This window comes from Engraulis encrasicolus, chromosome 11 (assembly GCF_034702125.1).
Source record: "Engraulis encrasicolus isolate BLACKSEA-1 chromosome 11, IST_EnEncr_1.0, whole genome shotgun sequence".
In the NCBI taxonomy this organism is placed as follows: Eukaryota; Metazoa; Chordata; class Actinopteri; order Clupeiformes; family Engraulidae; genus Engraulis; species Engraulis encrasicolus.
This window is the reverse complement of record NC_085867.1, coordinates 46,845,762-46,873,226: the sequence shown is the minus strand read 5'-3', so window position 1 is coordinate 46,873,226 and position 27,465 is coordinate 46,845,762. Positions and strand designations below refer to the sequence as shown.

Genomic DNA, 27,465 nt, shown 5'->3' with positions numbered 1-27,465 from the left:
TAGGTAATATGCAAAATGCTTTAAAAAACACATCATGTGTGTGTGTCTCAATCAACAACAGAGACCTAAAATCGTGTTTTTGTAAAGTTTGTTTATCTCCAGGTGGATTTCTGCACATGAATTCACAAGGAGTTGCCAACAAGGTCTTGCTTGAGGAACTTGTACAGGTCAGTTGTGCTGTATATAATAGGCTACATAAAAGGCAAAGAGACTTGAACCTTGGCAGCGGACAATACATATGCATTAGTGTTCAATTTCATCCTTTCCTGCCCAAGAGCATTATGCAATATTCCAAGTGTAAAATGTCTGGGCAAGGGCTTTGCCACACGGGTATTGTAAATGACAAACATGCCGCTAATATATTTTAATGGTTCCTTTTCCATATGGGAAGAGAGCTAGTGGAGGGTGAACACCCACTACGCATTTGGACAAATCTCTGCCTGGACAAATCTCCTCTCATCAAACTTGCAAAAGCAGGTCAAATTGTCAAGACGAACATTTCTCCACTCACATTTTTTGGGGGGTGGATACTGAAATCTTAGGGTTAGAGATTTCATAATGAAAAACAGCACAAACAGCAGACATAAGCAGAGTACACAGAGTGCTTAGCACCAACCAGTGCTTGGGGCACCAACCACTATGCCCCCAAAATTTGGGCCCCTTGAATGGAGATTGACTAAAAATGTCGTGAAAAAAATTGAATTACATTACAAAACATATATTTATTAGTTCATAGATTATTATTATTATTATTATTATTATTATTATTATTATTATTATTATTATTATTATTATTATTCAGATAAAATTCCTTTGCGGTATGAAGATGTTGTTTGACTGGATCAGCTGACAACTAATTGACTTCATCTTTATTGGCAACACTGATGTTCCAAATAGACAAATGAAATGAATGAGCCTTGGCTTATCAAAGAAGGAAGGCGTCCAAGACACTACTGTTATCCAAAAAGTAGGCCTACTTCTTACTTTTGGATACGCCTTGGATATGAAGAGGGCCTTGGATTCCTTAAGTTTTTTGAAAACGTTGGTATCTCCCCACACCAAATTGCACCGTCAAGATTTTTTTTCCCCCTACAATTCCTGAGCAGTTTGGATTTTCTCCTAACTTATGAATGTACAGAGGTCATCTAAAAGAGCTCAATTACATAAATGTATCGGGATTGGAGTATTGACTTTTCTGAAATGTCAATGTTGGAATTTAGCAATGTCTCTCAAGGTGTATAGGTCAATGCAGCATACTGTATACGTAGCATCATGCTTAAATGGGATAAGAATGACATCAACAAGAGTGACCTTTGAAATACGGGCCCCTTTCTCCTCAAACTCTCACATGGAAAAAAAACTCCAAAGAAAAATAAAAACCAAAGGTGCTGCAACAAAGTATTCGTTTAAGAGTGTGTTTATGCAATAAGGTTTTTTTTTCCTTTCTATTTTGTTCCCCTTTCTCTTGCATTGTACAGGTTATAGCTTAAATGTGGAAAAAGAAGTGAAATTATTTGTCTTTCTCTCGTTTCTTTACATCACAAAAATATGGCATTTGAACAGGGATGTAGACTTTTTAATCTGTTTTTAATTGAGATAATCTTCAACTTTGTACTTTTGAAACATTCAAAATCAAAACACTTTGTGCTTGTTTATTCCCCTTAACAGTTACCATAAGTAACAGTTACCATATGTGCTTAATTAAAGCCAAGAACACTATTAGCCCTCATTTAAGCCTTATTGGACGCGATGCACAATGTTATACTTAGACTTCGCTACAACATCTGCTGATGTGGAAGGTCCTTTTTAATTTTTTAACCTCTGATGCAGTCGTGCTTCATGTAGAATGAATCATCTTTTAAGTGCCAGATGTAAATATGATCACAAGCAAAAGGATAATTCAAAACGTCAATCCTGATTATTGTCTTCATTCTTTGTTGTATTTTAATGTCACAGTATGACAGCTAACAAACTTCAGAAGATAAAACAACACATTAGACATTAGAAAAACGACAGGAAAGCAGGTGGCAGAGCCAGCTTCGTCCACTTCAATTCCCCTGTGTAATAAAATGGGTATCACTGTGTGAAAACATCAACCATGTGGACAGAGTTATCCTTCATTTAAGCCTTATTTGATGTGAAGAACAATATTATTTTTAGACTTAGCTAAGACGTCTGCTGCTGGGGATGGTTTATATATATATATATAGGCCTACCTCTGAGCCAGTCGTGTGTGATGTAGAACTAATCATCTGTTAAATGTCAGGTGTAATATGATCACAAGCAAAAGAACAGACCAAAACGTCAATCCTGATTATTGTCTTCATTCTTTGTTGTTGTCTTTTTTTTCTTTTTTAAAAAAGAAGTCACAGCATGACAGGTAACAAACTTCAAAAGATAAAACAACACATAGGCATTAGATTAGAATAACAACAGGAGAGCAGGTGGCAGAGCCAGCTTAGTCCACTTGAATTCCCCTGTGTAGTAAAACGGGTAATTACTGTGTAATGAAATCAACCAGGTGGACCTCATGCTACGCTACATTTGATCTGGACCATGCAGCCTCCTGCAGAGAAAGCAATAGGGGTCCACATTCTTATAATGGGTAACACTTTACAATAACTACCAAAAAAAACGTCATAAACACTTTATTAACATTTAATCATAATTAACATTTAACAAAGCATTTGCAATTTTTTGTAAATGAGTAAGAACCAAACTACGACAGCACAGTGGAGTGGCAATCAACTTCTACTGTGTGAGTTTTATGTGGTTTCATGCCTTCTGGTCTTTGGAGGATAAACTTCCAGGACCGATAAGACTGTGCTGTGTCTGTTGTGTTAACATAGTATTTCTTGCCCATTTATAAACATTTGTAAACATTTTGTTGATAATTAGTTAATTATTTATAAAGTGTTTATAAAGCTTTTTTGGGTCGTTATTGTAAAGTGTTACCTTAGAGGAAAACATGTGAGAGTACTCCATCCAGCGTTATTTTAAGCTATTTCCATTACCAGGTAACTCAAGAGACGTATCTTGCAATTATCAATTTAAGGCACATATGGTGGCGTGACCTGATGTGTTCTGCAGAAAAAAAAGACTTTTTCAGAGGCATCCCGGAGAGTGTGTGTCTGTCTGTGCGACTCTGTGTGTGTGTGTGTGTGTCTGTGTCTGTGTCCGTGTCATTATGTGTGCGCGTGTGGTCATTACAGGCAGAGCCTTTGGGCTGTCATTTTAACTCATACATGCACTTGTCCGTAAGACTGAGCATATAGATAGACAACAAGCGGCAAGCTAACAAATTATCATAACTCTCCTGTTCCCTCCAAGGAGTGGGAAGCACTCTGACATTCACTCCCATACAGACACACTCAAATGAGCAACCAAGATCCGCACGCACATACGGTAAATGTTTGTAAGCTTTAAATGTCCTTTTGTGCATTTTGGGATGAGGCTTTAGCTTAAACATTTCTGCATCCACTCTATGGGCTTAAAAAAATGAGAGATATTCAAGTTATAAGCAGGTACAACCTTTGTCCTTTTTCCCATCTCCCTTTGGCATTGGCATAGGTAGCTGTAGCATCATTCACCAAGCATCAAAACATCAAAACAAGTACAGTATGCAGGATAATGTACTGTACCACACCCAGCAACAAAAAAAGTCATTATTGAAATGTGCACTGTTCTGCAAATGCATGTAAATCTATTCTTTAGAGAGAGAGAGAGAGAGAGAGAGAGAGAGAGAGAGAGAGAGAGAGAGAGAGAGAGAGAGAGATAAGAAGAAGAATGGCAAAGAAAGAAATGGGGAAATTGAGAAAGAGATATTAGAGGAAAGAGTGTGTGTACCGTAAGGGAGAAGAAATGGGTGATGCGCGTAAAAAGAAAATCGATAAACAAGAGTGCATAGTGCAGTAGCCCTCATTGGGTCCTTCAGGATGGCTGGAGCTGTGAGGTTTGCGGAGATGAGCCACAATCTCAGCACTGGACTCCCGTCCTCCATCCCCGGCTCTGCCAGGAGGGGGCGTGCCCCGCTGGGCATCAATCCACAGCCATGTCCTTTCCTTTACGCCCTTGAGGAGCACTGTCGCAAAGCATACACGTGATTAGAACTCTTGCAAAAATTTCGGGTTCTCACTATGATGTCACAAATACCCTGCCGGATTTCGAACACAAAGCTGTAGAATGTTCGTCTAACATTCTAGAAGGACTGGGCAAAAAAAATAAAAAATCCTTCCTCCTTAAAGGGTGACACTCACAGGTGCACTGACCTGACCAGGAGGCAATCATGAGGAGGGGCGAGGTGGGGGGCGTGTCGGGGGAGGTGCCCTTCCCGGAGGCGGGGCTTGGGGAGGAGGTGGCAAGGTTGCCATAGGCGACGGGGGCAACGGGGGCGACGGGGGCGCGGGGGGCGGAGGCAAGCAGGCGGAGGTGGAAGGGAGCTCCCTGATTGGGGCAGGAGAGGAGTAAGGGGGCGGGCTGATGGTGTTTGGGGGGAGGGTGGAGGGTAGAGGGGGCAAGGCGACGTTGGGCGTCGGAGTGAGGCAGGGAGTGGGGGGCAGCTTTCCCTGGGGGGCCGGGGGACTGTAGGCGTGGGGCAGGGTGTAGACGGGGGTGGAGGGGAGGTTGTAGACGACGGGGTAGCGAGGCGGAGGGTAGCTCTTCACTCGGCTGAAGCTGATGCAGCGGCCCTGCGAGAAAACGGGGGAGAAGGGAGAGTCAGCAATCTGCAGAATATTTTTTTTTACACTTTTAAAACTGAAAAATGAAAAAAGGTCGCACCATGCATAGGTTTCTTTATTACACAGATGCGTTTCGGCGCTCTGCCTTCCTCTGAGGAATAAAGTAATAAAGTAATAAAGAAACCTATGCATGGTGCGACCTTTTTTCATTTTTCAGTTTTACAATATTTTGGTCAGCACCCTTAAAAGGAAGAGAAAAACTGCTGGGTGATACCTGCTCCAACCCTTATGAACTTTTACACTTTTAAGAATATACAGTATATTATTGTACTTTTCTGTGGGGTTTTTATGCCTTTGGTGAGGATACAGTTCAGCAAATAATGAGTTGCGCTCTTGACACAAGTCCTTTTAGTTCTGGTGCGGTGTTCAAGTAGATATAAACTGTTTGCAGGGGGGACTCGCATACAGAATGACCAACTGTTTTTTCAGATTGTTTTTATTTTATTTTGTGGAGCCCAGAAGGGTGAAAAAAAGTGCTGAGGAGAGTCCAGGGGGACTGAAACTTTAAAAAAAAATATATATATTTTCACCCTTCTGGGCACCACAAAGTAAAAATACACTCTGAAAAAACACTCTGTTTTTGAGTTGGTCATTCTGTGTGCGAGCCCCCCCTGCAAACATTTGATGAGGATAGGACAAGTAAAGATAATGGGCAGTCATGGGTAAGTGTATGGGTAGTCATGGTTGTAGCCCAAAGGTTGCCGGTTCGACTCCCAACCCGCCGGGTTGATGGGGGGAGTAATGAACCAGTGCTCTCCCCCATCCTCCTCCATGGCTGAGGTACATGGTCCCGCTGCACCATTGGAAGCTGCCCCCTTGCATGGGTGAGGCATAAATGCAATTTCGTTGTGTGCAGTTTGCAGTGTTCACTTGTGTGCTGTGTCACAATGACAATGGGAGTTGAAGTTTCACAGTTGGGCTTATGACCAGAATTGGGAGAGATATGATAGGGTTTGGGGAAACGACCACGTCGGGCTCGAACCTGAGTCCCCATGGGCTAGATAGTGGGATGCGCCACTGCTCCCCTCCATTTATTAACCCAGTGTTAATTGTTATTATTACCATTAACCACCTTGGTGGTCTTGCTCACTATTACCACAACACAACAACAAACCACAAACAATTTCGAAAAGCAAATTTCGCAACAAATTTACATAGACAGAGTCATAACTACGAGCTAGGATAACATGTCTACCAACTGTGGATAGGAGCAGTAAATAGATTCAAAACTGCACTCAACACCATCGAGGAATTTTTCAATATGGCATCTTCTCACAGTTCTGCGTTTTTTGACTTTTGGCCAATCAGGGGGCCCCTACCAGGTAGGGGCCCGTAGGCTGCAGCCATATCTAGCATGTGGGGGCCCCTAGGCTGCAGCCATATCTAGCCTGTGCGTTAATCCGGCCCTGCCCAGGACCATCAACCCCATTACTGCACTTGACTTTACCTACAACTCATTTGGAGTAAGCAAGACTTTTATCAGAATGCCATATAGTTATTATCAACCATTTGCCGTTTCACTTAAAATGAGACATTACCCCTGTGTAAGAGGCAGTCAGGCAATGGAAATAGACATAGTCAGCTCTGTTAAGTATCTCTTATATAAGCGCTTATTTGACTTCCCGACTAAATGGCTCTATCCGGGCCAATTTGCTCGCATTTAAAAAAAAAATGCATATCAGCCGTGAATTGGGAACACAGTTAATAGACTTAAATGGATTTAACATAAAACTGCAATAAATGAGCTTTCAGCGCAGTAATAAGAAGTTAGTGGAAAATTGGGGGGAAATGAGGAAATGTTGGCCTTAAAATATATTTTTTTATTTAGTGTCTAGTTATTACGTTAGCCGCAGAGCTCCTGTGGTCGCTTCCTCAAGAGCTTGTTGAGACTTGAAGCTGCCTCTTGTTGAGTCTTTGCTTTCACCTTGACAAACAGACACCTTATTCTATTTAGTACAGCAGTAATTCATAGGATAATATTATCTATTTACAGTACAGTGTACTTACAGTATCTAAAACCATCCCTAACCCTAGACAACAAACTGGACTGGTCAGCCAATACGGAAGCAGTGTACAAAAAACGGGATAGAGTCGGCCATACTTCCAGAGGAGGCTGCGGTCATTCATTATGTAACAAACTACTCAGTATGTTCTATCAGTCTGTGGCAGCCAGTGTTGTATTCTATGTAGTGGTGTGCTGGGGAGGAAGCACAAAGAAGAGGGATGCTGGACGAATTGACAGACTTGTGAGGAAAGTTGGTTCTGTTGTGGGAGAAGAACAGGAGAACCTCACTTCAGTGTCAAATCCATGAAGACTTTGAAAAAAAAAGAAATGGCAAAGTACAACTTTTTTTTGGGGGGGGGGGAGCCATTGCACCTAAGGGACTTGGGTAGGTGCTGGTGGCTCTCGGACTAGATCTGATTGAAATGTGTTCTAACCACAGCCTGAGTATCACACCGTTATCTAAGCTTGAGAAAACCGGAGAAAAAGGTCACCAATACTGAAGATGACTATCACTGATTCTTGAAAGTTTGGCAAAAACATGTCCCTGCAGTAAAATGCTAATTCTGTTGAAAATCAACTAAATTTTCAAGAACAAAATGAATCCAGGTAATGGCCAAGGGGTCTGTTACACAAATACACAGTTGTTTGAAATATTTAAGTGTAATTTTATTACTTTTCATGACTATAAACCTGTCCACACCCTGTAAAAACGCCTGTCCCAAGGACTAGCATCATCATTTCAATTGACTTAAAATACAAAAATCACTAACAGAATTGAACAATATCACCATGATGTGGAAGACCATATAAAAGTGGTTCTACAGATGTGCACATAGTGCATGTAAAACAATATTTACTATTGTTTTCTGATTGCTCAAAATGTGTCCACCATATTGGTCACCACCGTCAGATTTTTTCTAAAAGACAATAAAATCAGGTATGCACAAGGTAATTTTCATTACTGAGGACCCCTTTTCAAACCTTTAGCTCTACTGCATACTTCACCATCACTGAAGCTCCTGTAAGTTTACTATTTTGTCCTCAATTTGTTAATTTGTTTGGACACTGGTACTGTCCCAACCATAAACTGTCAACACCGTCGGGGGTTTTAATGGTATTATATTACATTAATGTTAATTAATATATACTTTCTCAGAAAAGGTATAAAGCACCCAAGAAACAGAGCGAAAATGAAATGGCTAATGTGAACAAACAATGCATAATATGTAAAAGAGTGTTTTTTTGTCTCACACCGTCAGATGTCACCACCGTCAGATTTTGTTCCAATCATCATCTTGTTCCATATTTCACTAAATTGTGCTGGTTAATGAAATATTATTAGGCATGTTAGTAATAATTGTGATCCAAAATGATACTCTAGCCACCACTGAGGTGCATTTGGAGGTTTTTTTTTGTCAGAAAAAACCTGGTGGTGACATCTGATGGAGTTCACCAAAAAACACATGTTTTACGTGTTTTTGACATGTTTTAAGAATATGCATACAATAAGTATCTACAGTTATGTTCAATTGTTAAAGTAATTCACTTTAATACAGCAAACATATGCTTTTACTTCTAATTCTGTCTGCCGCTGTTGACAAAACAAGAAAGAGCCCATTTTATGAAAAATGTTAAACATGGGGAGCTTGGCCAATACATTCACTGCACAGCCAAGACCTACATCTATGATAATACACCTCTACATTTTGGATTTGAACAACTTAAAACCTGTTTTTGCCACATTTTCAAGAACCAGTGGCCTACTTCCCAGAGAATCTAATTAATGAAGAAAAAACACATGCACAAACATACTGTGCACACACAAAAATGAAGTGTTTATGCAAGATGCCATTGACTTGAGAGGGCTATTTATTTTGCTAAATGCAGGTACTAATTATGCCACTTTCACCACTCTCAGATTACTGTCACCACCGTCAGTTCAAAAGTCACCACCGTAAGAAGGAGTTTTGGACATTTTAAATGAATGTGCTTACAACATTTTCCTTAGGAGTTGTTGAATTATCAAAGTAATAGCCAATTTAAGCCTACACGAATATTTGTGAAATTACAAAAAATTGTTTGTTCTATTTAGGCGTTAAGTAAGCATCGTATGACGGTGCATAATTTGAAATTAGAACACATGAAACAGTATTTAAATAGAACAAAAGTGAATTTTCAACATTTAAAGGCATATGTGTGAACCAAAAAATACACATAATCACTTAAAAACTCCAGATACATATGCAAACAAATCAATACAATTTTAATTACTTTTAATTGTGTCTGACAGTGTTGACAAAAAACAAGGTATGATCGGAGAAAAGCCTGATTTCTGAAAAAAATACAAAATGGGGAGATTGGCCTTGTGCATTTCTGAAAAGCCAAGACCTTAGTCTACGAGGATATGCCATATAATTTTGTAATTCACTTAGTTTTTTTCTGTCAACATTACAACCTGTTTTAGCCACTTTCTCAAGAATCAGTGCTATACCTGTTAGTAATGAAAGCATGATTCCCAATGTCTTGAAATAAAACCACCCTTCCAAGAGCACCAGTTGATTTTATTTTGAGAGATAAGCAACGCTCTACTAACGCCACAATATCTGTTGTCCTTTAGACCAATTCAAGAGGGCCTAAGATGAGCCTCATATTACACATAGAAGGCAAGAGGCTTGCTTCATGTGCATTTAAAGACTACTGTGGGTGTTTAGTAGTAGCGTATGGCTGACAGACTGTAAATTGCAATCTCATGGGGATTGTAAATCTGTTCTGTTGTGGGGGGAAAATACTCCCCCCTCTCTCTCCCTCTCCCTTCATACCCATCCACTAAAACATCACCACCCCCACCACCACCTTCTTCGGTCAGCAATGTTAGTTCCCTGCCGGTTGTTTTTCTCTGTCTCTATCTGTCTGTCTCTATCACTTCATCTTCTCATTCCACTTCTTGTTACTCCCATCCTTTATTCCTATCTTCTCCTTCTGTCTCATGTCCTTCTCTTCTTTCTTTCTTTCTTTCTTTCTTTCTCTCTTTGTCACTCCATCTTCTTCATTGTATTCCCATCCTTATCCTCTGCCTCTCTTCTCTAGTTGTTCTTTCTCTTTCTTTCTTTCTTTCTTTCTTTCTTTCTTTCTTTCTTTCTTTCTTTCTTTCTTTCTTTCTTTCTCTCTCTCTGACTTCATCTTCTCCTTAATCTTCTTATTCCTGTACTTCTCTGCTTGTCTCAGTCATTTCCCTCTCCTCCTCGTCTTCCACGCCACACTGCAATTTTTCCACTGCTTTTAATTGTGCTTTATAAATAAAATGTACTAGCCGACTTGCTTAGTCGTCTGTCTCCTTCTCCTCTCATATATCCTTCTGTCTGTTCTTTCTAGCGCGGGGGGAAAGGGAGAGAGGGAGGAAGAGGGAGGAAGAGGAAGAGAGGGAGTGTGGGGAAGGCTGGCCCTGAACCTTAATGTCTTTCCCAGTCCACATTCCAGGATGGTGGAGCAGCAGGAGCAGCGGGAGCAGCAAGGCATTGCAATGCAGCACTCCGACTCCGAGCGAGAGTCTACCTTACACCAGACCAAGGGTGCGTTTCTCGAAACCATAGTTGCTAACTGAGTTAGCTACTTTGTAGATTTGCAATGCAATTTCCCATCGACAACAACCCAAGTTGCTGACTGAGTTAGCTACTTTGTAGATTTGCAATGCAATTTCCCATTGGCAACAACCCAAGTTGCTAACTGGCTAACAAGTACACTTTTGAGAAACACACCCTAACTCCACTGTGCCAGACCCTTGACTTTCTCTCTCTGCCTGTCTCTCTCTCTCTCTCAAACTCTATCTTTCCTTTCTCACCTTTCTTTGTGTCCATCCGCCAGTGTCTTCATCCTCCTTTTGTCTGTCCAACCTCCCCCCCCCCTCAACACAAACAATTCATTTTCTTGATATAATCCGGAACAAATGAACACAGCAGTACCACCGAGACTGCATTCTGCTGCTGCTATACAAAGCCCTAAACTGAGTGTAAGAGAACCAATTAACTAAATGAAAATAAAATGAAAACTAATTAATTCTAATTAGAGAATGAATGGGCCTGACTTTGAGCTAATTGTAAACGATTAGCTCTTATGTCTGGGGTGCATTTCTGGGAAGCGTAGATGCTAACTACAATGGCTGCTTTGTTGGTTGCAATGCAATTTCCCATCGGAAACTATCCAAGTTGCTAACTGCTAACAACTACGCTTTCGAGAAACGCACCACTGATGTGAAAATGGCGGTGGTGATGAAAGAAATGGTTCTATCCTGCAGACCCTCAATCGCTCTCCATCTGTCTGTCTGTCTGTCTGTCTGTCTGTCTGTCTGTCTCTTTGTCTGTCTATCTGTCTGTCTGTCTGTCCCTCTGTCTGTCTCTTTGTCTGTCTGTCTGTCTGTCAGTCTGTCTGTCTCTTTGTCTGTGTCTTTGTCTTGTCTGTCTGTCTGTCTGTCTCTTTGTCTGTCTGTCTGTCTGTCTGTCTGTCTGTCTGTCTGTCTGTCTGTCTCTTTGTCTGTCTGTCTGTCTCTTTGTCTGTCTGTCTGTCTGTCTGTCTGTCTGTCTCTTTGTCTGTCTGTCTGTCTGTCTGTCTCTTTGCCACTCGGCTATGCTATCTCACGAGCCCTATCTCACATCATTTCGTGAAGTATTCACGAAAAAAACAACATTCATTTTCGTGGTGCATTCACGTTATTGCCCGTTTTTCGTGGTTGGACAACGAAACGCTGCCTATTCATTTGAATTGCCCGACTGCTGCTATGGTTATCCAAGCGTCTGCAGGGGCGGGGAGGGGGTGCTGACAGAACACTGCTGATATACTCAGGACTCACTAATTCGACGCCCTTTCGGTACTTACGCCTTATGTCATACGACCCTAAACCTAACCCTAGGGGTGCGCGGTATGGACGGTATACTATCGTGCAAGGTATTTTTTCCCCCAAGGTATGGATTTTGTCCATACCGCTCTACCGCCATAGCGCATTGTGTCCTGCAGATGGCAGTAATAGACAACGTTTTGCAAGCTAACAGCCCAAGTCATTCATGTCAATGCTGGTGTCTGACAACAGAAATGTGCTAAATCTATGTGCTACTGGTTGCTTTACATTTGCGCCAGCCTTACTGTATGTTACTGTGTCCAGGTGAGATAATATCATTCACGATATCTGGCTGGGTGTTAGTAACTTAGATGACTGTTCACTGTTTAAAATGTGATTTAGCGATTTCGCTAACGTTAGCATGCTAACCGCTGCTGCAGTGATAGCTGCCATTTAAATGCATTAGTTCTACAATGCATTGCTAGCTGCCTCATGTGGAAGTTCGTTTTTTTTAAACTTTAACAATAACAGCTGAACCATTAGGCTTGGCATAATCACAGATGCAAGCACACATTTCCAAATTACCCCCAGCAACTCCAGAAATAGAAAAAAGGTCAAATGAACGATTTATTGGATAAAATCCATGTTCAGTTTGACACCCCTCCCTTCCCTAGTTTAACCCCTTCTAGACTTGGTGAAATTGACAGTGTTGTAGCCTGCATTGCATTGCATTGCATTGCAAAATGCATTTTACATAGTTTTTGTTTGTTTTCAAAATATTTGAATAGCAAGAATTCACACACATTCCAAAAAATGCAAATGCAAAAGTAAAAAAAAAGGTGTTTTGTACATTTTGCGACGGAATGCTTAAATTTTACACAAATGTAAAATACCGTGATATATACCGTGATATATACCGTGGCTAAAATTATACCGAGGTATACATTTTAGGCCATACCGCCCACCCCTACCTAACCCTAACCCTAAACCTAAACCTAACCCTAACCTTAACCCTAAACCTAAACCTAAACCTAACCCTAACCTTAACTTAACCCTAAACCTAACCCTAACCCTAACTTAACCCTAAACCTAACCCTAACCCTAAATTGCTTGTTTGAAATGTTTGGTGACGGTACCGAAAGGGCGTCAAACTAGTGGGTCGCTAGGCAGCAGTCAGGCAATTCAAATGAATAGGCAGCGTTTCGTTGCCCAACCACGAAAAACGGGCAATAACGTGAATGCACCACGAAAATTGAAGTTATTTTTTTCGTGAATACTTCACGAAAGGCGTGAGATACGGTTGATCTCACGCCCTTTTCTGTTGTCCTTTCGCTCTCTCTCTCTGTCTCTCTTTTTGTCTCTGTCTCTCTTTGTCTCTCTCTCTGTTTGTCTGTCTCTCTTTGACTTTTTCTCTCTCTCTCTCTCTCTCTCTCTCTCTCTCTCTCTCTCTCTCTCTCTCTCTCTCTCTCTCTCTCTCTCTCTCTCTCTCTCTCTCTCTCTCTCTCTCTCTCACACACACACACCCAAACAAACAATGACAACCAATTCATTTTCTAGATAAAACCTGTAGGCCTACCAAATGTACACAGCAGCACCACTGAGACTGCTATCTGATGCAAAACATTAACTAAAGAGAGCTGGCCGCACACAGACAAACTAGATAAAACTCTTTTCTAGATAAAACCAAATGAACACAACAGCACCACTGAGACTGGTATCTGATGCAAAGCTTGAACTAAAGAGAGCTGCCAGCACACAGACAGTCAGGTCTAGTGTATTAGTCAGGCTAAGTTCAATGTGCTCCACAAAAATAAACACGTAACAAAGAGAGAGCAGACAAAGTCTAAAGCTCGGGGCAGCACCATCGCAGCAAATGAATTCTATGACATTCATGAGGGACGAGGTTCCTGGGGTGAGATACGTAGGTGCTCACCTTCACCTGTACAGTATATCACGAAAGTGAATACACCCCTCTCAGTTTTGCAGAGTTTTGAGTATATCTTTTCATAGGAAAGCATTACAGAAATGTAACTTTGACACAATGATTAGTGACCTTTTAACAACATATTTAACCGCTTAAATTTCTTGTTCACTCAGAAAAAAACAAAATACAGCCATTAATGTTTGAACATGTACTCACAAAAGTGAGTACACCCCAGATTAAAATCCGGTAGAGAAGGGGCTATGTTGGCTCGAATCGACTCGAAACGAAATGAAAAGGGATGACAAGGGAGGTCATCAGTGTGCGTTTCAACCTTTCTTTGCATTGAACTTTTACATTTTGAGTCTGCATCTGGCTTAAATAGATTGGTGTGAGATTTGAATGCAATCCTATGGAGAATATCATGATCTGCTTCAGTAGTCACAGTGCATGTTGACATGCATGTTTCTTTTAGGTGTATTTCAGATTGCCAATGTTGACAGCATTCATGCATCCCCAAACCATGTCAGTCCCACTACCATGCTTGGCTTATGAGAGGATAAACCTTTTTTGTAAAACTCACTTGTTTACCACCACACATGCTTGACTAAAGCAAATTTGTTTATCTTGGTCTCATCAGACCACACGACGTGGTTCCAGTGATCCATATCCTTGGTCTGTTCATCTCTCTTGAGACCAAGATAAACAAATTTGCTTTAGATGGTGTCAAGCATGTGTGGTGGTAAACAAGTGAGTTTTACAAAAAAGGTGTATCCTCTCATAAGCCAAGCATGGTAGTGGGACTGACATGGTTTGGGGATGCATGAATGCTGTCAACATTGGCAATCTGAAATACACCTAAAAGAAACATACATGTCAACATGCACTGTGACTACTGAAGCAGATCATGATATTCTCCATAGGATTGCATTCAAATCTCACACCGATCTATTTAAGCCAGATGCAGACTCAAAATGTAAAAGTTCAATGCAAAGAAAGGTTGAAACGCACACTGATGACCTCCCTTGCCATCCCTTCTCATTTCGAGACGATTCGAGCCAACACGGCCCCTTCTCTACCGGATTTTAATCTGGGGTGTACTCACATTTGTGAGTACATGTTCAAACATTAATGGATGTTTGTTGTTTTTTTCTGAGTGAACAAGAAATTTAAGCGGTTAAATATGTTGTTAAAAGGTCACTAATCATTGTGTCAAAGTGAAATTTCTGTAATGCTTTCCTGTGAAAAGATATACTCAAAAATCTGCAAAACTGTGAGGGGTGTATTCACTTTCGTGATATACTGTATAGCGCATTTCATACAGAGGCGGTTGAATAGCTACGAGTAGAATGAGAACAGAGGGCCTGGCGTATAGTCAGGCTAAGTTCAATGTGCTCCACAAAAATAAACGCATAACAAACAGAGAGCAGATAAAGTCAAAAGCTCGGGGCAGCACCATCGCGTCAAATGAGTTATATGACATTCATGAAGGACAGGGTTCCAGTGGTGATAGACAGCACGTAGTAGCTGACCTTCCAAAGCCTCCTCAAAGGGTCCATCTACCCCAATCTCTGTCTCTCTCTCTCGCTCTGAAGATCAGATAGCCTAAATTGAAGAAGTCTAATTGAAAACCCAGGGCAGCAACAATTACAACCAATTACTTTTCTAGATAAAACCGGTAGCAAATGAACACAGCAGCACCACTGCGACTGCTTATCTGATGCAAACCTTTAACTAAAGAGAGCTGGCCACACACAGACACAAAAAAGATTAGATAGTCTAAATAGAAGATGTCCAAATTGAAATTCCAGGGCGGCACCACTGTGGCAAATTAATTGACACTAATGACAATAACGAAAAACTAATTATCTAGACCAGGGTTTCCCAAACTGTGGTGCATGCACCCCACCATGGTGCGCGAGCTGAATAGAGCAATGGTGGATATGTGAGTTTTCATCCAGCATTAATGAACATTAAGTAGTTGTATGGTGAATTGTATGCTGGAAGGGTCCATCTGAAGTATTGTTTAACTCCTAGACGAAAAAGAGGTTTCCCCAAAACAACAGTGCATAATGTGCAGTGAATGCGCAGTGAATTATACTTGCGTGGCCATCAGCACACCAAAATATTCACTTAGGGGGTGCGCGAACCACACTGAAAGGTACAAGGGGGTGCGCAGGGAAAAAAGTTTGGGAACCGCTGATCTAGACAACAGCTTATTCATTCTAAAACAAAAACCCTCTCCCCCTTGTATTGGGGGCATGACGGGAAAATAGACATAGGAGTTTTGAGGGCAATGGATCTGCTCTGAACATGTGAGTTATGGAAACTCCAGTACGTACGTATGTTCAGTTTGGGTGTTGTTGTTGTTGTTGTTGTTGTTGTTGTTGTTGTTGTTGTTGTTGTTGTTGTTGTGAAGAATAATTACAGCCACCCAAAAACACAATTCTAAAGGCTGGAAGCAATCATCCTATAATACTGATGTGTTGGTCAGATGTTCTGTCACAACAACAGTGCTATTGCAGATGTCGGAGCCCAAAAAAGTGTTAAGATTAAAAACTGCTGCTTAAAAATGGCCTTGCCCTACTTTATCTACATACCACATCTACCCTGGCTGTCATCCCCACATTCAATTAGTATTTAGTGAGTTTGTGACAGCAAAATTATAATTTTGAGAACAGATTTGCACTTTAGTGCAGTATTGAAATGTATGACTACCAGTCCAAATCTTTCAACTATACATTTAGCATGGCTTGCTATTGGTCAAGATCGCACACCCAGTACACACTGTTTGTTTATTGTTGTTGACGAAGGACACACACAGAAAAATAACAATTCCTTATAAATCTAATGTTTTCCCAGTATCTTTGTGTTTTCCTGAAATGAAAAGTGGGTCAAAGAGATAAAAACAACAAACGGCAGCTTTAATCTTCCCAACATGTGTTCGACTTGGTTTTTTTTTTCAAAGTTTCAGTGCCAGTGAGCAAACTCGTTTTCCTTCTGGATGCCTTGTGAAGCAAATACAGCCTGGTTACTCCTCTGATAACTATATATCACTGCACTGCACACAGAACTCTTGCGCACATTCAATAACACTGACACTGCACTGCACTGTAGCGAGGTCTTCTTGCTCAGGTTTTCATGACCCATAGTCTGTCTTGACTCAAGCTCCCTGCCCCTGTGGGTATTGCACTCTATCTCAGTATGCAGGGCCGGTTCTAGTCAATTTGGTTCCCTAGGCGAGCACCCCTCTTTGCTTTTGGTGGAATTAGAAATTAGCATGTGGTGTAAACATAGTGTCATACATCTGATCGAGCACAGCTGATCTAATGCCTACTGAGTGCCCATTTATAATAATTGTCAATTCATTTTGCTTAATTTTCTTATTCTGTGGCACTTGGCGCCCTCAAGACATTTGGCGCACTAGGCGTCTATCTGGTCTGCCTAGCGCCGGCCCCGTCAGTATGACTGCTTAAGGAGAGTAAACAACAGAAAATAAGTGAACGTGACTCCATTAAAACTAAGATGGAAAAACAAACAAATAAAACTATATGTGATATGGTTCTGGCTGGTGCATTTTTCACACAAGGGCAAACATTTAAGCTGCACCGACTTCCTGGTCCAAAATGACATTAAAAAAACACCACCCTGCTTAAACAATCATTATATTTTTAGAATTTAGAAAACAGAGTAGGAGCAGTAGTGGACAAACACACATTTTTCCATTCTCAGTCTTTCCAGAGATTCTTTAAGTATATCTCTCTACTCTCTCTGGTCTTTCTTTTTCCATACTTCCCTCCTACTGCATGGAAGCCTTGCCACCCCAACCCCTTCCCCACCTCATACCCCATCACACTCCTTTTTTTCTCTGTCTCGCTTTCATCCTGTCCCCCTCATTCGCTGTCTATATCCTTTTTTTCTGTCTGTACAGAATATCATGTTGCGTTAATATGTGTAGGCTACTTATATAAAAAGCAGAGCAACTATTTTTACCATAACCTTCTCCTTCTCAACCCCTCTCTCCCTCCCTCTCCCTCTCTTTCTCTTTCTCTCTCGGTCTGGCCATCTCAGTCTGTCCCTATATCTGTGTGTCTGAGCATTCTTATTACAGGCAGCTGAGGGTGTATGCCAGCTCACAAACCAAAGAACTTTCCATTGGCTTCGAGTGCTCCCCGCTTAGAGGATTGTGGGACTGGGTCTGTCTTTGAGGAAATGCATGCTGGGCCCACTGGAAACTCAAGAGCTGACGCGTGCATGTCAATCTGGGGTGCGTTTCAGAAAAGCATAATTGCTCATATTGTCAGCAACTTACTTGCTTTAGAGACTATTTAGGTGTGACACAACTGTTTCCCAAAGTATACATTCGTGTGGACCAACATGGTGTGAACCAACAAGGTGCACAATAACATGGCACCAACACAGTCCCAACAAAGTGCAACCAACACAGGTGTTTCTTAATATGTGAATGTGCACAAACACTGTCACTGTCTGAAGCCATCAAGTGCATTCAACATGTTGGACTGAATGTCTCACTGTTTAAATATCTCAGTTGTTTGACGGTGTTTTGAACAGATTGTAAAATTTGAAGCGAGAAATAGACAGCGCATAATCCAAGGAGCTGGTTGTCGGAGTTGTTTAAAGTAGAAGTACTCTTACAGATGTAATTACAACACTAGTATGATATCACAAAGTAGATAGTTACCATGTATTGTAATGTCTTACCACTAAAGTTGTAATTACATAACTACTAAGAGTACTTCTACTACTAATTTATACAACGGTGCTGGTTGTGGTTGTGCAGCGCTTCAAATCAGAAAGGAAGAGAATGAAATGGTGTTTGGAATCATAAGGCCACAGACTCAGTCAGAAGAGGCCGTGTGCAAAGCTAGATCTAGCTGTCTATCAAAGTGAGAAACATGTAGAGGCCGTGTTCAAAGCTAGAGCTGTCTATCAAAGTGAGAGACATGAGCACACGAGAACATGCAGTGCTCAAGTTGGAATGTCAGCAGAATGTCAAAGTCTAAAAAAAAATATCTTTCAATAAACCTACAGTAGGAATGCAATCTATAAATGCAGGTCTATAACGTGTTGGTCAACTGGTGTTTCTCAAGGGGGGTGCTACAGCCCCCCAGGGGACATTGGGGAGCCCAAGGGGGGCGTTGAGAAGGATACATCTGATTTGGGGCGGGGCTTAGTTTTCATTGGGGGGCGTTACTGTGTTTTATTTTTCAATACTGAGGGGGCGTTGGCAGACTTATGATGAGGTCAGGGGGCGTTAGAAGGCTTATGATGAGGCCAGGCGGGCATTTGTTCAAAAAAGGTTGAGAACTACTGGTCTATACTGTGTCATGTTGGTCTATGATTCTCAAACTGTGGGCCGGGCTCCACTGGTGGGCCTTGAAAGTATTGCAAGTGGGCCTTGAAATCATTTTAAGAAAATCAAATTAATATTTATATTTGTTATTTTAATATTTAATATGTGTGTGTGTGTATTGCTGTTGCCCCCAGCATTTATGACATTTTCAAGCAGGCCTCAAGTTGGGAAAGGTTGGGAACCCCTGGTTTATATAATGTAATAAGGTACCAATAAAACTACACAATATGTCTATGTCTATGTCTATATGTCCTCAGGTGACACTGGAGAAAGTGTCTATTTGTCTGATGGTTGTAGGCCTACCTGTCTTTTCATTTCTTTTATCCTTGTCTTGTATTTAACCTTTGTACTTTGTATTTCTATGTTGATATGGACCATTGTGTCTGTTACAAATAAAGAATTGATATTGGTGAAGTGTAACATTCACTTGTTATCATGTGAGCAGTTTCACTTATTTCTTTCAATTATACTTCAATGCCAGCCTTAGAATGTTCTACTGGGGTGTTTCTCTAAGGTGTTATATTAGGGAAAGAGTTAACATGCGCTGTTTACTCAAGTTACCACAGTCTCCACAGAAATGCACATATCTCCCCCCGCATGTAACGCAAAAAATGTAATGTAAAAGGTTGAACAAACGGACTACTGTATGTGAAATTGTATGTCTTATCATACTGCTAGATTGTCTGACTTGACCTACTCTATCTACACCCTTTTGTCACTTCTCTCAGTTCTCTCGGATCAATAATGCACAGTACACACCTGTCTACCTTCAATCTCTTCCTTTTCTGTCAGCTAATCTCCTTAAACTAATCTCCTCTCCTATAGATATGGTGCCACACTACCTGCCCTTCACAGAAAAGTTTGCTTACACATTGCTTTTCTGCCCTAAGGTGTCCCTGAGGTTAGGCTATTGCAACTCTGAAACAATTTCACGGTTATATGATTGTGATGTACTGTGCTACATGTGCAGGCGTGCACATATGTGTCTGCATCTCTCTCTGTGTGTGTGTGTGTGTGTGTGTGTGTGTGTGTGTGTGTGTGTGTGTGTGTGTGTGTGTGTGTGTGTGTGTGTGTGTGTGTGTGTGTGCGTGTGCGTGTGTGTGTGTGTGCATTCATGGGCGTCCATGTTTGTGAAGAGGTGTTGAGGAGTACAGAAATATTGAAACCTTGTGAGCAGACACGGTGGAGGTAACATTTGATCTACTGGATATGAGCTCTGCAAACTAGAGATGCACCAGATCCTGATTTTTAGGATCCTGCCGGATACCGGATCCACTGCTTAAGATCCTGCCGGATCCGGAACTGGATACCGGATCCTATGAAAGGGTTGAAACACATGGCCAACTCGCACACGTAGGCCCTTTTCATTACGTTGGCGCAAACTATTTTTAAGACTCATTGGCTTACTGTCACACTACCTTCAACGACCGCTTCCAAAGGGCTTTCACTCCATGCAGCGATTGGGGTTGTGAAAGACTGACTGAAAAGCCTAGGCTACGTATAAAGTAGAGATGACCCAGATCCTGATTTTTAGGTAACTGCCGGATGCCGGATCCACCGCTTAAGATCCTGCCGGATCCGGATAGTCTGAAAAACCCTATTATCTTGCCGGATCCGGAACCGGATCTTGGATCCTGTACATCTCTACTGCAAACAACTGTAAAGGACCTCTACAGAACTCTGCAAACAACTGAGGACCTCTAGAGCAACTCTAGTGCCAGGCAGCATTGATCGACACACTCTCCCAATTTTGGAAATAAGCTTAGCTTACACCTCTCCTTGAGTTAAATGATCGAAAAATAAATAAATTATTTAAAAAAATAAATATCCGGTAATAAACGTATTAAGCTGCAAAACTTACTGTCCTTTGGTCAGACCATGCAATGAATAGTAGATTGCCGTAGAGTGGAGTATCAGTATTACTTAGTAAATATTCCTGGAAATGCCTAATTTGGGAATGGGCGCCATAGTTGCAATAGACAGTATAGCACAGCACTCATACTCTACCCTGCACCAGTTCTAGTCAATCTGGTTTCCTAGGTGAACACCCCTTTTCCTCTTCATGTATTTAGAAATTGTAAACACATCTGATCAAGCACAAGCGGATGTAGTACCTCCATATATACTGAATGCCCATGAATCATTGTCAATGTAAAGTTTAATGTTTTATTTGGCTTGACTTACTTAAAGATATTTGTTTTGCCTTTTTGACTTTATTTATGATAGGACAGTGAAGGTGGTGACAGGAAGCGAGTGGGGAGAGTGAGACGGGAAAGGACCTGCAAAGGACCCGGGCTGGGAATCTAACTCAGGTCAGCCGCATGGCAGCCGAGTGCCCTACCGCTTGGACACGGCAGGGCCTAGCTTGACTTTCTTATTCGGTCTGGCTTCCGGGTGACCACAACAATCTTGCAGCCCTAGGCGCTGCCTTGTCTGCCTATGCCTAGCAATGGCCCTGACACCACCTTTGAAGTGGCCTGACATAGCTACAGTACATATGTAGCAGTGATACACACAATAGCCCACAACTGTCTAATACACACAATAGCCCACAACTGTCATACACTTTTATCATTTCATATCATTTTAAGTCTTTTAAATCCAAGCCCTCCCCTGTCACCTCTGGTGTGCCTCAAGGTTCTGTTCTGGGGCCCCTCCTCTTCATCACCTACCTCCTTCCCCTTGGTAATATCTTCCGCAAATTCAATATTAATTTCCATTGCTATGCTGATGACACCCAGCTCTATTTATCTGGCAAACCCTCTGACACTCTCCCTCCCCCCTCCCTCACCACCTGTCTTTCTGAAATCAAATCCTGGTTCACCTCAAATTTTTTGAAACTGAATTCGAACAAAACTGAAGTCCTACTTATAGGCACCAAATCCACCTTATCCAAAGCAAATAGTTTCTCCTTCTCAATTGATAGCTCTCCTGTCTCCCCCTCCCCTCAAGTTAAGAGTTTGGGTGTCATGCTTGATGGCTCTCTATCCTTCCTCTCCCACATTAATAACATCACACGGTCTGCCTATTTCCACCTACGCAACATTAACCGTCTCCGCCCCTCTCTCACCTCCCATTCTACCTCCATCCTTATACACAGTCTTGTCACCTCTCGCATTGATTATTGTAATTCTCTCCTCTTTGGTCTCCCTCAAAAATCTCTCCACAAGCTCCAACTGGTCCAGAACTCAGCTGCCCGCATCATAACCAAAACCCCTTCCTGTCACCATATTACCCCTGCACTCCAACATCTCCACTGGCTCCCTATCAAATTTAGAATTCACTTTAAAATACTTCTCCACACCTTCAAGGCTATCTACAATCTTGCCCCTCCTTATCTATCTAATCTTATTCATATTGCTATTCCCTCCCGCCCCCTCCGTTCCTCTTCCTCCATTCTCCTCTCTGTCCCTTCTGCCCGTCTCAGCACCATGGGGAACAGAGCAGTGTTAATTTCGTCAACCACGACAATGACGAAAATATTTCGTCAACGCCCCTTTTTCCCTTGACGATGACGAGACGATGACGCACTAAAAATTGCCTCAAGCAAATCAAAATATGACGAAAATAAAAATTTTTATATATAATATATATATATAATATTTTCGTCAAGGAGACTAAGACGAGACGAAATTTACAAGCCATGGACGAATGGACATTAAAAATATATAATTATTTATAATTAATTCGTAATTTGTAATTGCAATATAGTCCTAAGTGTCTTGAACATAGGTGATTGCGCTCACGCTGTGTTGCCTCGCGTGTATCTGCTGGCAGCCAGTGCATGGCGCGGCTCAGTCAGTAGTTCTGTAGCCTAGTAGTTCAGCGAGTCCATTTAAGTTGAGTTTAGGTCCTAAAACATTCCCAGAGAAAGAGAAAAAATAGCCGACGTTGAGGGAAGTGTTCATTTTGAAACATGTTCAACAACTCTCTTGTCCATGACGAAGACATGTGTTTCTGCAGTAGGTAATGACAGTCACGCCAATCCTCCTCTGACTGTCATTCTAAACCTCCTCGAGCTTCCACTATTCTCCTTTTCACTTAGGCTGTCTTTGCCCGGCGTTCGTTGTCTGTTCTTTTTTGTAATGTTTGCTATATTTGTTGTTTAACCATATGAGTAGGCAGTTCGCAAGAAAATCATGAAGGTCGGATTTGTGAATTTATTTAAATCAGTCACCGCGGGAGCGCGCGCCAGCAGGGGGAAAGTTGGCCTGTCGAAAGTAACAGAGGCACGGCTACTGTAGCCTAGTTTTGAAAAGAATCAATGGATGGGCGATCGCTAAGGAGTTTTAAACTGTTGAGATTTGAAACTTGTTCTCGTCGAGAGCAACGCTAAAAGACCCAAGGAAGTCGACAGCATTTCCATGCGTCTTCAGCGTCTTCCTAAGTTCCAAAAACTCTTTTCAGGTCATGCTTATCGAACCTCGACATCCCCGACAAACAAAACAGCATTAGCTTTTAAACACCTGTATGTTAATGTCCTTTCTATCGTCCAGTCTGCATACCCCTGCTTAACTATGTTTCCTGGGACTTTTGCAGGGCATACGAAGTGTGCTCGCGCAATCTATTTAAGCCCATTCACATGCCGCTCGGGTCATTATAGTTCTCTGCCAATTGAAAACAAAAACCGCTAACTTGCATAGTCTAACATCAGCAGTAGCCTATTTTATCTGACTCGTGGTCATCGGGAAGCCACTATCAGGGAGACTTCTTGAACTTCATGCAGACTAGGGATGTCTGGTCTTCCCACTGCCGGCAATTTGCAGGCTTTAAGTCACGCGGTCAGGTGAAGAAGAGCATGTAGCTTCCTCCGTGATCAAACTCAAAATCAAATATAATATGCAGCAGCTTCTAATGCACGAGAGAGAGAGAGAGAGAGAGAGAGAGAGAGAGAGAGAGAGAGAGAGAGAGAGAGAGAGAGAGAGAGAGAGAGAGCGCAGCCTGCACCTGGATGTGTGTGTGTGTGTGTGTGTGTGTGATGCTCTTTTGCTCTATGATGTTGAAATGACTGATTTGGGTTTTGGTGGAAAATGACCAAGTAACAAGGTGAATATTTGCTGCAATAGGCTATATTAGTAATACCTAATATAATTGTAGGTTATTTATTTTACACCACAATATTGACTAAAATGACTAAAAATTGAAATGTTGACTAAAATTTGAAATATTGACTAAAATGACTAAAATGACTAAAATTTGACTATGACTAAAATTGATTTTCGTCATTTTGACTAAGACTAAGACTAAATTGGGAAGGCAATGACTAAAATATGACTAAGACTAAAATTGATTTTCGTCATTGTGACTAAGACTAAGACTAAATCAAAAAAAGCTGACGAAATTAACACTGGACCAGAGCTTTCAGTTGCTCTGCTCCTCAGCTGTGGAATGCGCTTCCCCCTGACATCCGCAACATTGAGTCTTTACCCCTGTTCAAATCAAGACTTAAAACTCATCTATTTCAATTAGCCTATTCTTTATGATTCTTTAACTGTATTTTGTTTTATTTTATTTTTATTTATTTTCTATATATTTATGTTTGTTTACAATCTGTTTATCTGACTTGTTTTATTTTGCCTCTCTCTGTACAGTGTCCTTGAGTTTTTTGAAAGGCGCTTTTAAATAAAATGAATTATTATTAATTATTATTTAATGTTGTATTGTATTGAGTATGCTAACGCTATGTATTGTAGTTGAGTATTGAGTATGGCATGTACTGTACGTAGTATGTAGTACGAGTATGCTATGCTATGTATTGTAGTATGGTAAGGACGTTGCTAATGCACCCATGCCATGTAGGCCATGTTTCTGGAGACCACGTACACGTTTTTTTGTTTTGGTTTGTTTTTTTTGGAGACAAACTCAATGCAACTTGGGTTTCCGTATGGACATAGTCATCAGAAGGACATCGAAGGTGTTGCATATCTCTAGTACGTATAGTATTTGCGCCATTTCTGGGACGGCTGGGCGCTACACATCTTTTTGCAGCGGGATACTTCATCCGTTGTGTACCTGGTTGTTAGCCACGTCACGCCCTCATAGTAACGCAACATCCTCGGAGTTGCTTCTAGTCCGGCCAAGAGCAGTGTAAATATAATTTCTGATCTCCTGAAAAATCGGGAACTCCACCCACTTTGTCGGACACCAGTCAACCAGTAGCATACCTAGGGAGGCAGGTCAACCATGCCATTTGGGAAATGTCATTTGTTATGCTCTTGGTCAGACCAAGTCCCGAAGAGATTTGAATCTTGATGATAATCAGGTTGTCACTGGATGCCACTTAACCCATTGATGCCTGATGTTGCGTTGCGCAACATTGGCCCTGGCGCCTGGAGCTGCATTACGCAACATTCAGGCTCATGAGATTTGAGACAAATTTTTAAAAAATCTCTGTTTGTTTGAGATGAATGAACACATTCTAATGAAAGACGAGGGTCTTAGCATTTAAATGCAACTTAGTGCATATTTTTATGTGCTTTATAAGCTGAGATATTTAGGTTTTTATAGGCTGAGGGCAGCTTTTCTTAAAAAGGGCTCAGGCATTCAGCACCCTTTGTTGCAGGTGCCTTAGGCGTCAATGGGTTAACACAATACGCCCTCTGCTGATGCATCCCGAGAAAATTTGAAAATACAGCTGTTAGAAATGTAATTTTAACACAATATGAGAATGTATTTGTATGAATACACATCAATAATGAAAAAAAATCAATCAAAAAATCATCAAAAAAATAAACAAGGAGACTACTGAATGAACCGAAAAGCGTGCTCTCTGTCAAGCGGCCGCGCTGAACAGACCCTATGAAAAGATGCACCTGCACTCAGGTTAAACAGGCACACAGCATTCACTCTCCCCTCGCACGCGTGCCTATGAAATCTAATCGAAGTAGCCAACTCCACACTCAATGCGGGAGTTGCATCTTGCCTGCACTTCTAGAGCATTGTTAAAAAAAAAAAGCAGGGGATTGCCGCTGTTCGAGCTGTTGTTTTCTTCTCTGGCTGTTTCTTTTGAGCGGTGACGCTGCCTGTACTAACTGAACATATAGCGCACGGTATCTGCAAACGTCTCGTGCCGTCCTATTTTTTGTGCTCCGATGTTATGACTTATGAAGAGTTTGTTGAGTGTGGCGCTTGACAGTTATCCTCCTTATCTGAAGACGTCGTTATGGGATTTACAGTGTAGACGCCTGGAGTTAATCTGTCAGATTCTGGGTATCAGGGAACTTTTTTTTTTTTTAAATGTCCTACCAATACTGCCTTCGCGATCGACTGGTCGACCGCGATCGGCGTATTGAGCACCCCTGCAATAGCTTGTTCTGTCTGCAGAGGTGGCCAGTTGTTTTTCAGCTTGTCTGGACGATGTGGGCGATGTGGGCGATGGTGGTAGCAGAGGAGCCGTTCAGCAACCCAAAGGTTGCAGGTTCGAGCCCTGCTCTGCCTGACCCCATCCATGTCTCCTTGAGCAAGATACTTAACCCCAAGTTGCTCCTGGTGGCAGGGTGGTAGCCTACCCAGCGTGGCAGCCACTGCCACTGGCGTATGAATGTGAGTGTGAATGGGAGAATGTGAGGCATACAATGTAAAGCGCTTTGAGTGCTCGAAGGAGTGGAAAGGCGCCATATAAATGCAGTCCATTTACCATTGTCTGTGCACCTGCCCTGCCCCTGACCTCAGTCCAATCTCCTGAAGGGTCTTTGTGCATCTTCTTGCACTCAAAGGCCTCTTCAAGGGCATACTCCCAGGGAAACAATGGGGAACTCTCTTCGTTCTGTTCCAAGGCTTTTACCAACTCCATATTAAATATCACCTGAGCGAGCCTGATGACGCACTGAGGCGAAACGCGTTAGACTTCTTTCTTTTGAAGTAGGCCTATTGAACATTCCTGCATCTACCAGCACCTAGGAGCTGTGCATGGAACTTTGAACTGCTGAATCCCGTATTCAGTATTTGAAAGTGTAGTGTGAGACTCATAAGGGGAACAAATGTCTTTGTTCTGTTCCAAGGTTTTTACCTACTCCAATGTTTCTCAAACTTTTTCAGACCGAGGACCACTTCGTCCCCCCCCAAAAAAATGTTCGGAGACCAGCTCTCAACTGAATTGACTGTTGACGGGTGCTAACTTGACACTGCAAATTTCGATGCAGATCAATTACTTTTTATTCACATTTACCAACCTGTCTTATTGTGGTGAACATGAGACTTCAGCTTTGTTTAGCTTTGTTATAATGTTATAATGTGACTAGGGGTGGGCATAGATTATTTTTTTTAAATCTAGATTAATCTCACTGTAATTATGAAATTAATCTAGATGATTTTAGATTAATCTATATCAAAATGGCTCATTCAGAATAGGCACGCTAGCGAAATAATGACAAAAAAACCTTGGGGGTCTCTTAAAATGGCATATTAGACCAGAGCTCATCTCTTTTTTCCAAAATGCATCTCATCTTCAAACAAGTCCGACAGGCGGACAACAGATGCGTCCGTCTATGCCCGTTCCAACAATGCAATTTCCCCCCCCAAACACCCCTACTTCTAACCTGTCAACGCCCCCCTGAGGATGTACTTTTTGTTTATTGGTCATCATGGACACTCCAAATA

The 27,465-nt window shown here is 41.6% G+C and overlaps 1 protein-coding gene across 2 annotated transcripts in view; it reads right to left on the bottom strand.

Annotated features, from left to right (window-relative positions):
* Positions 1–2,964: 2,964 nt before the first annotated feature.
* The window catches only part of antxr1b (ANTXR cell adhesion molecule 1b), a 126,354-nt gene continuing 101,853 nt past the window's right edge, over positions 2,965–27,465 (bottom strand). For both annotated transcript variants that reach the window (XM_063210770.1, XM_063210771.1), the window contains exon 18: positions 2,965–4,688. In XM_063210770.1, coding sequence (XP_063066840.1) covers positions 4,284–4,688 — 405 coding nt within the window. In that variant the 3' untranslated portion in view covers positions 2,965–4,283. The remainder of the gene's footprint in view (positions 4,689–27,465) is intronic.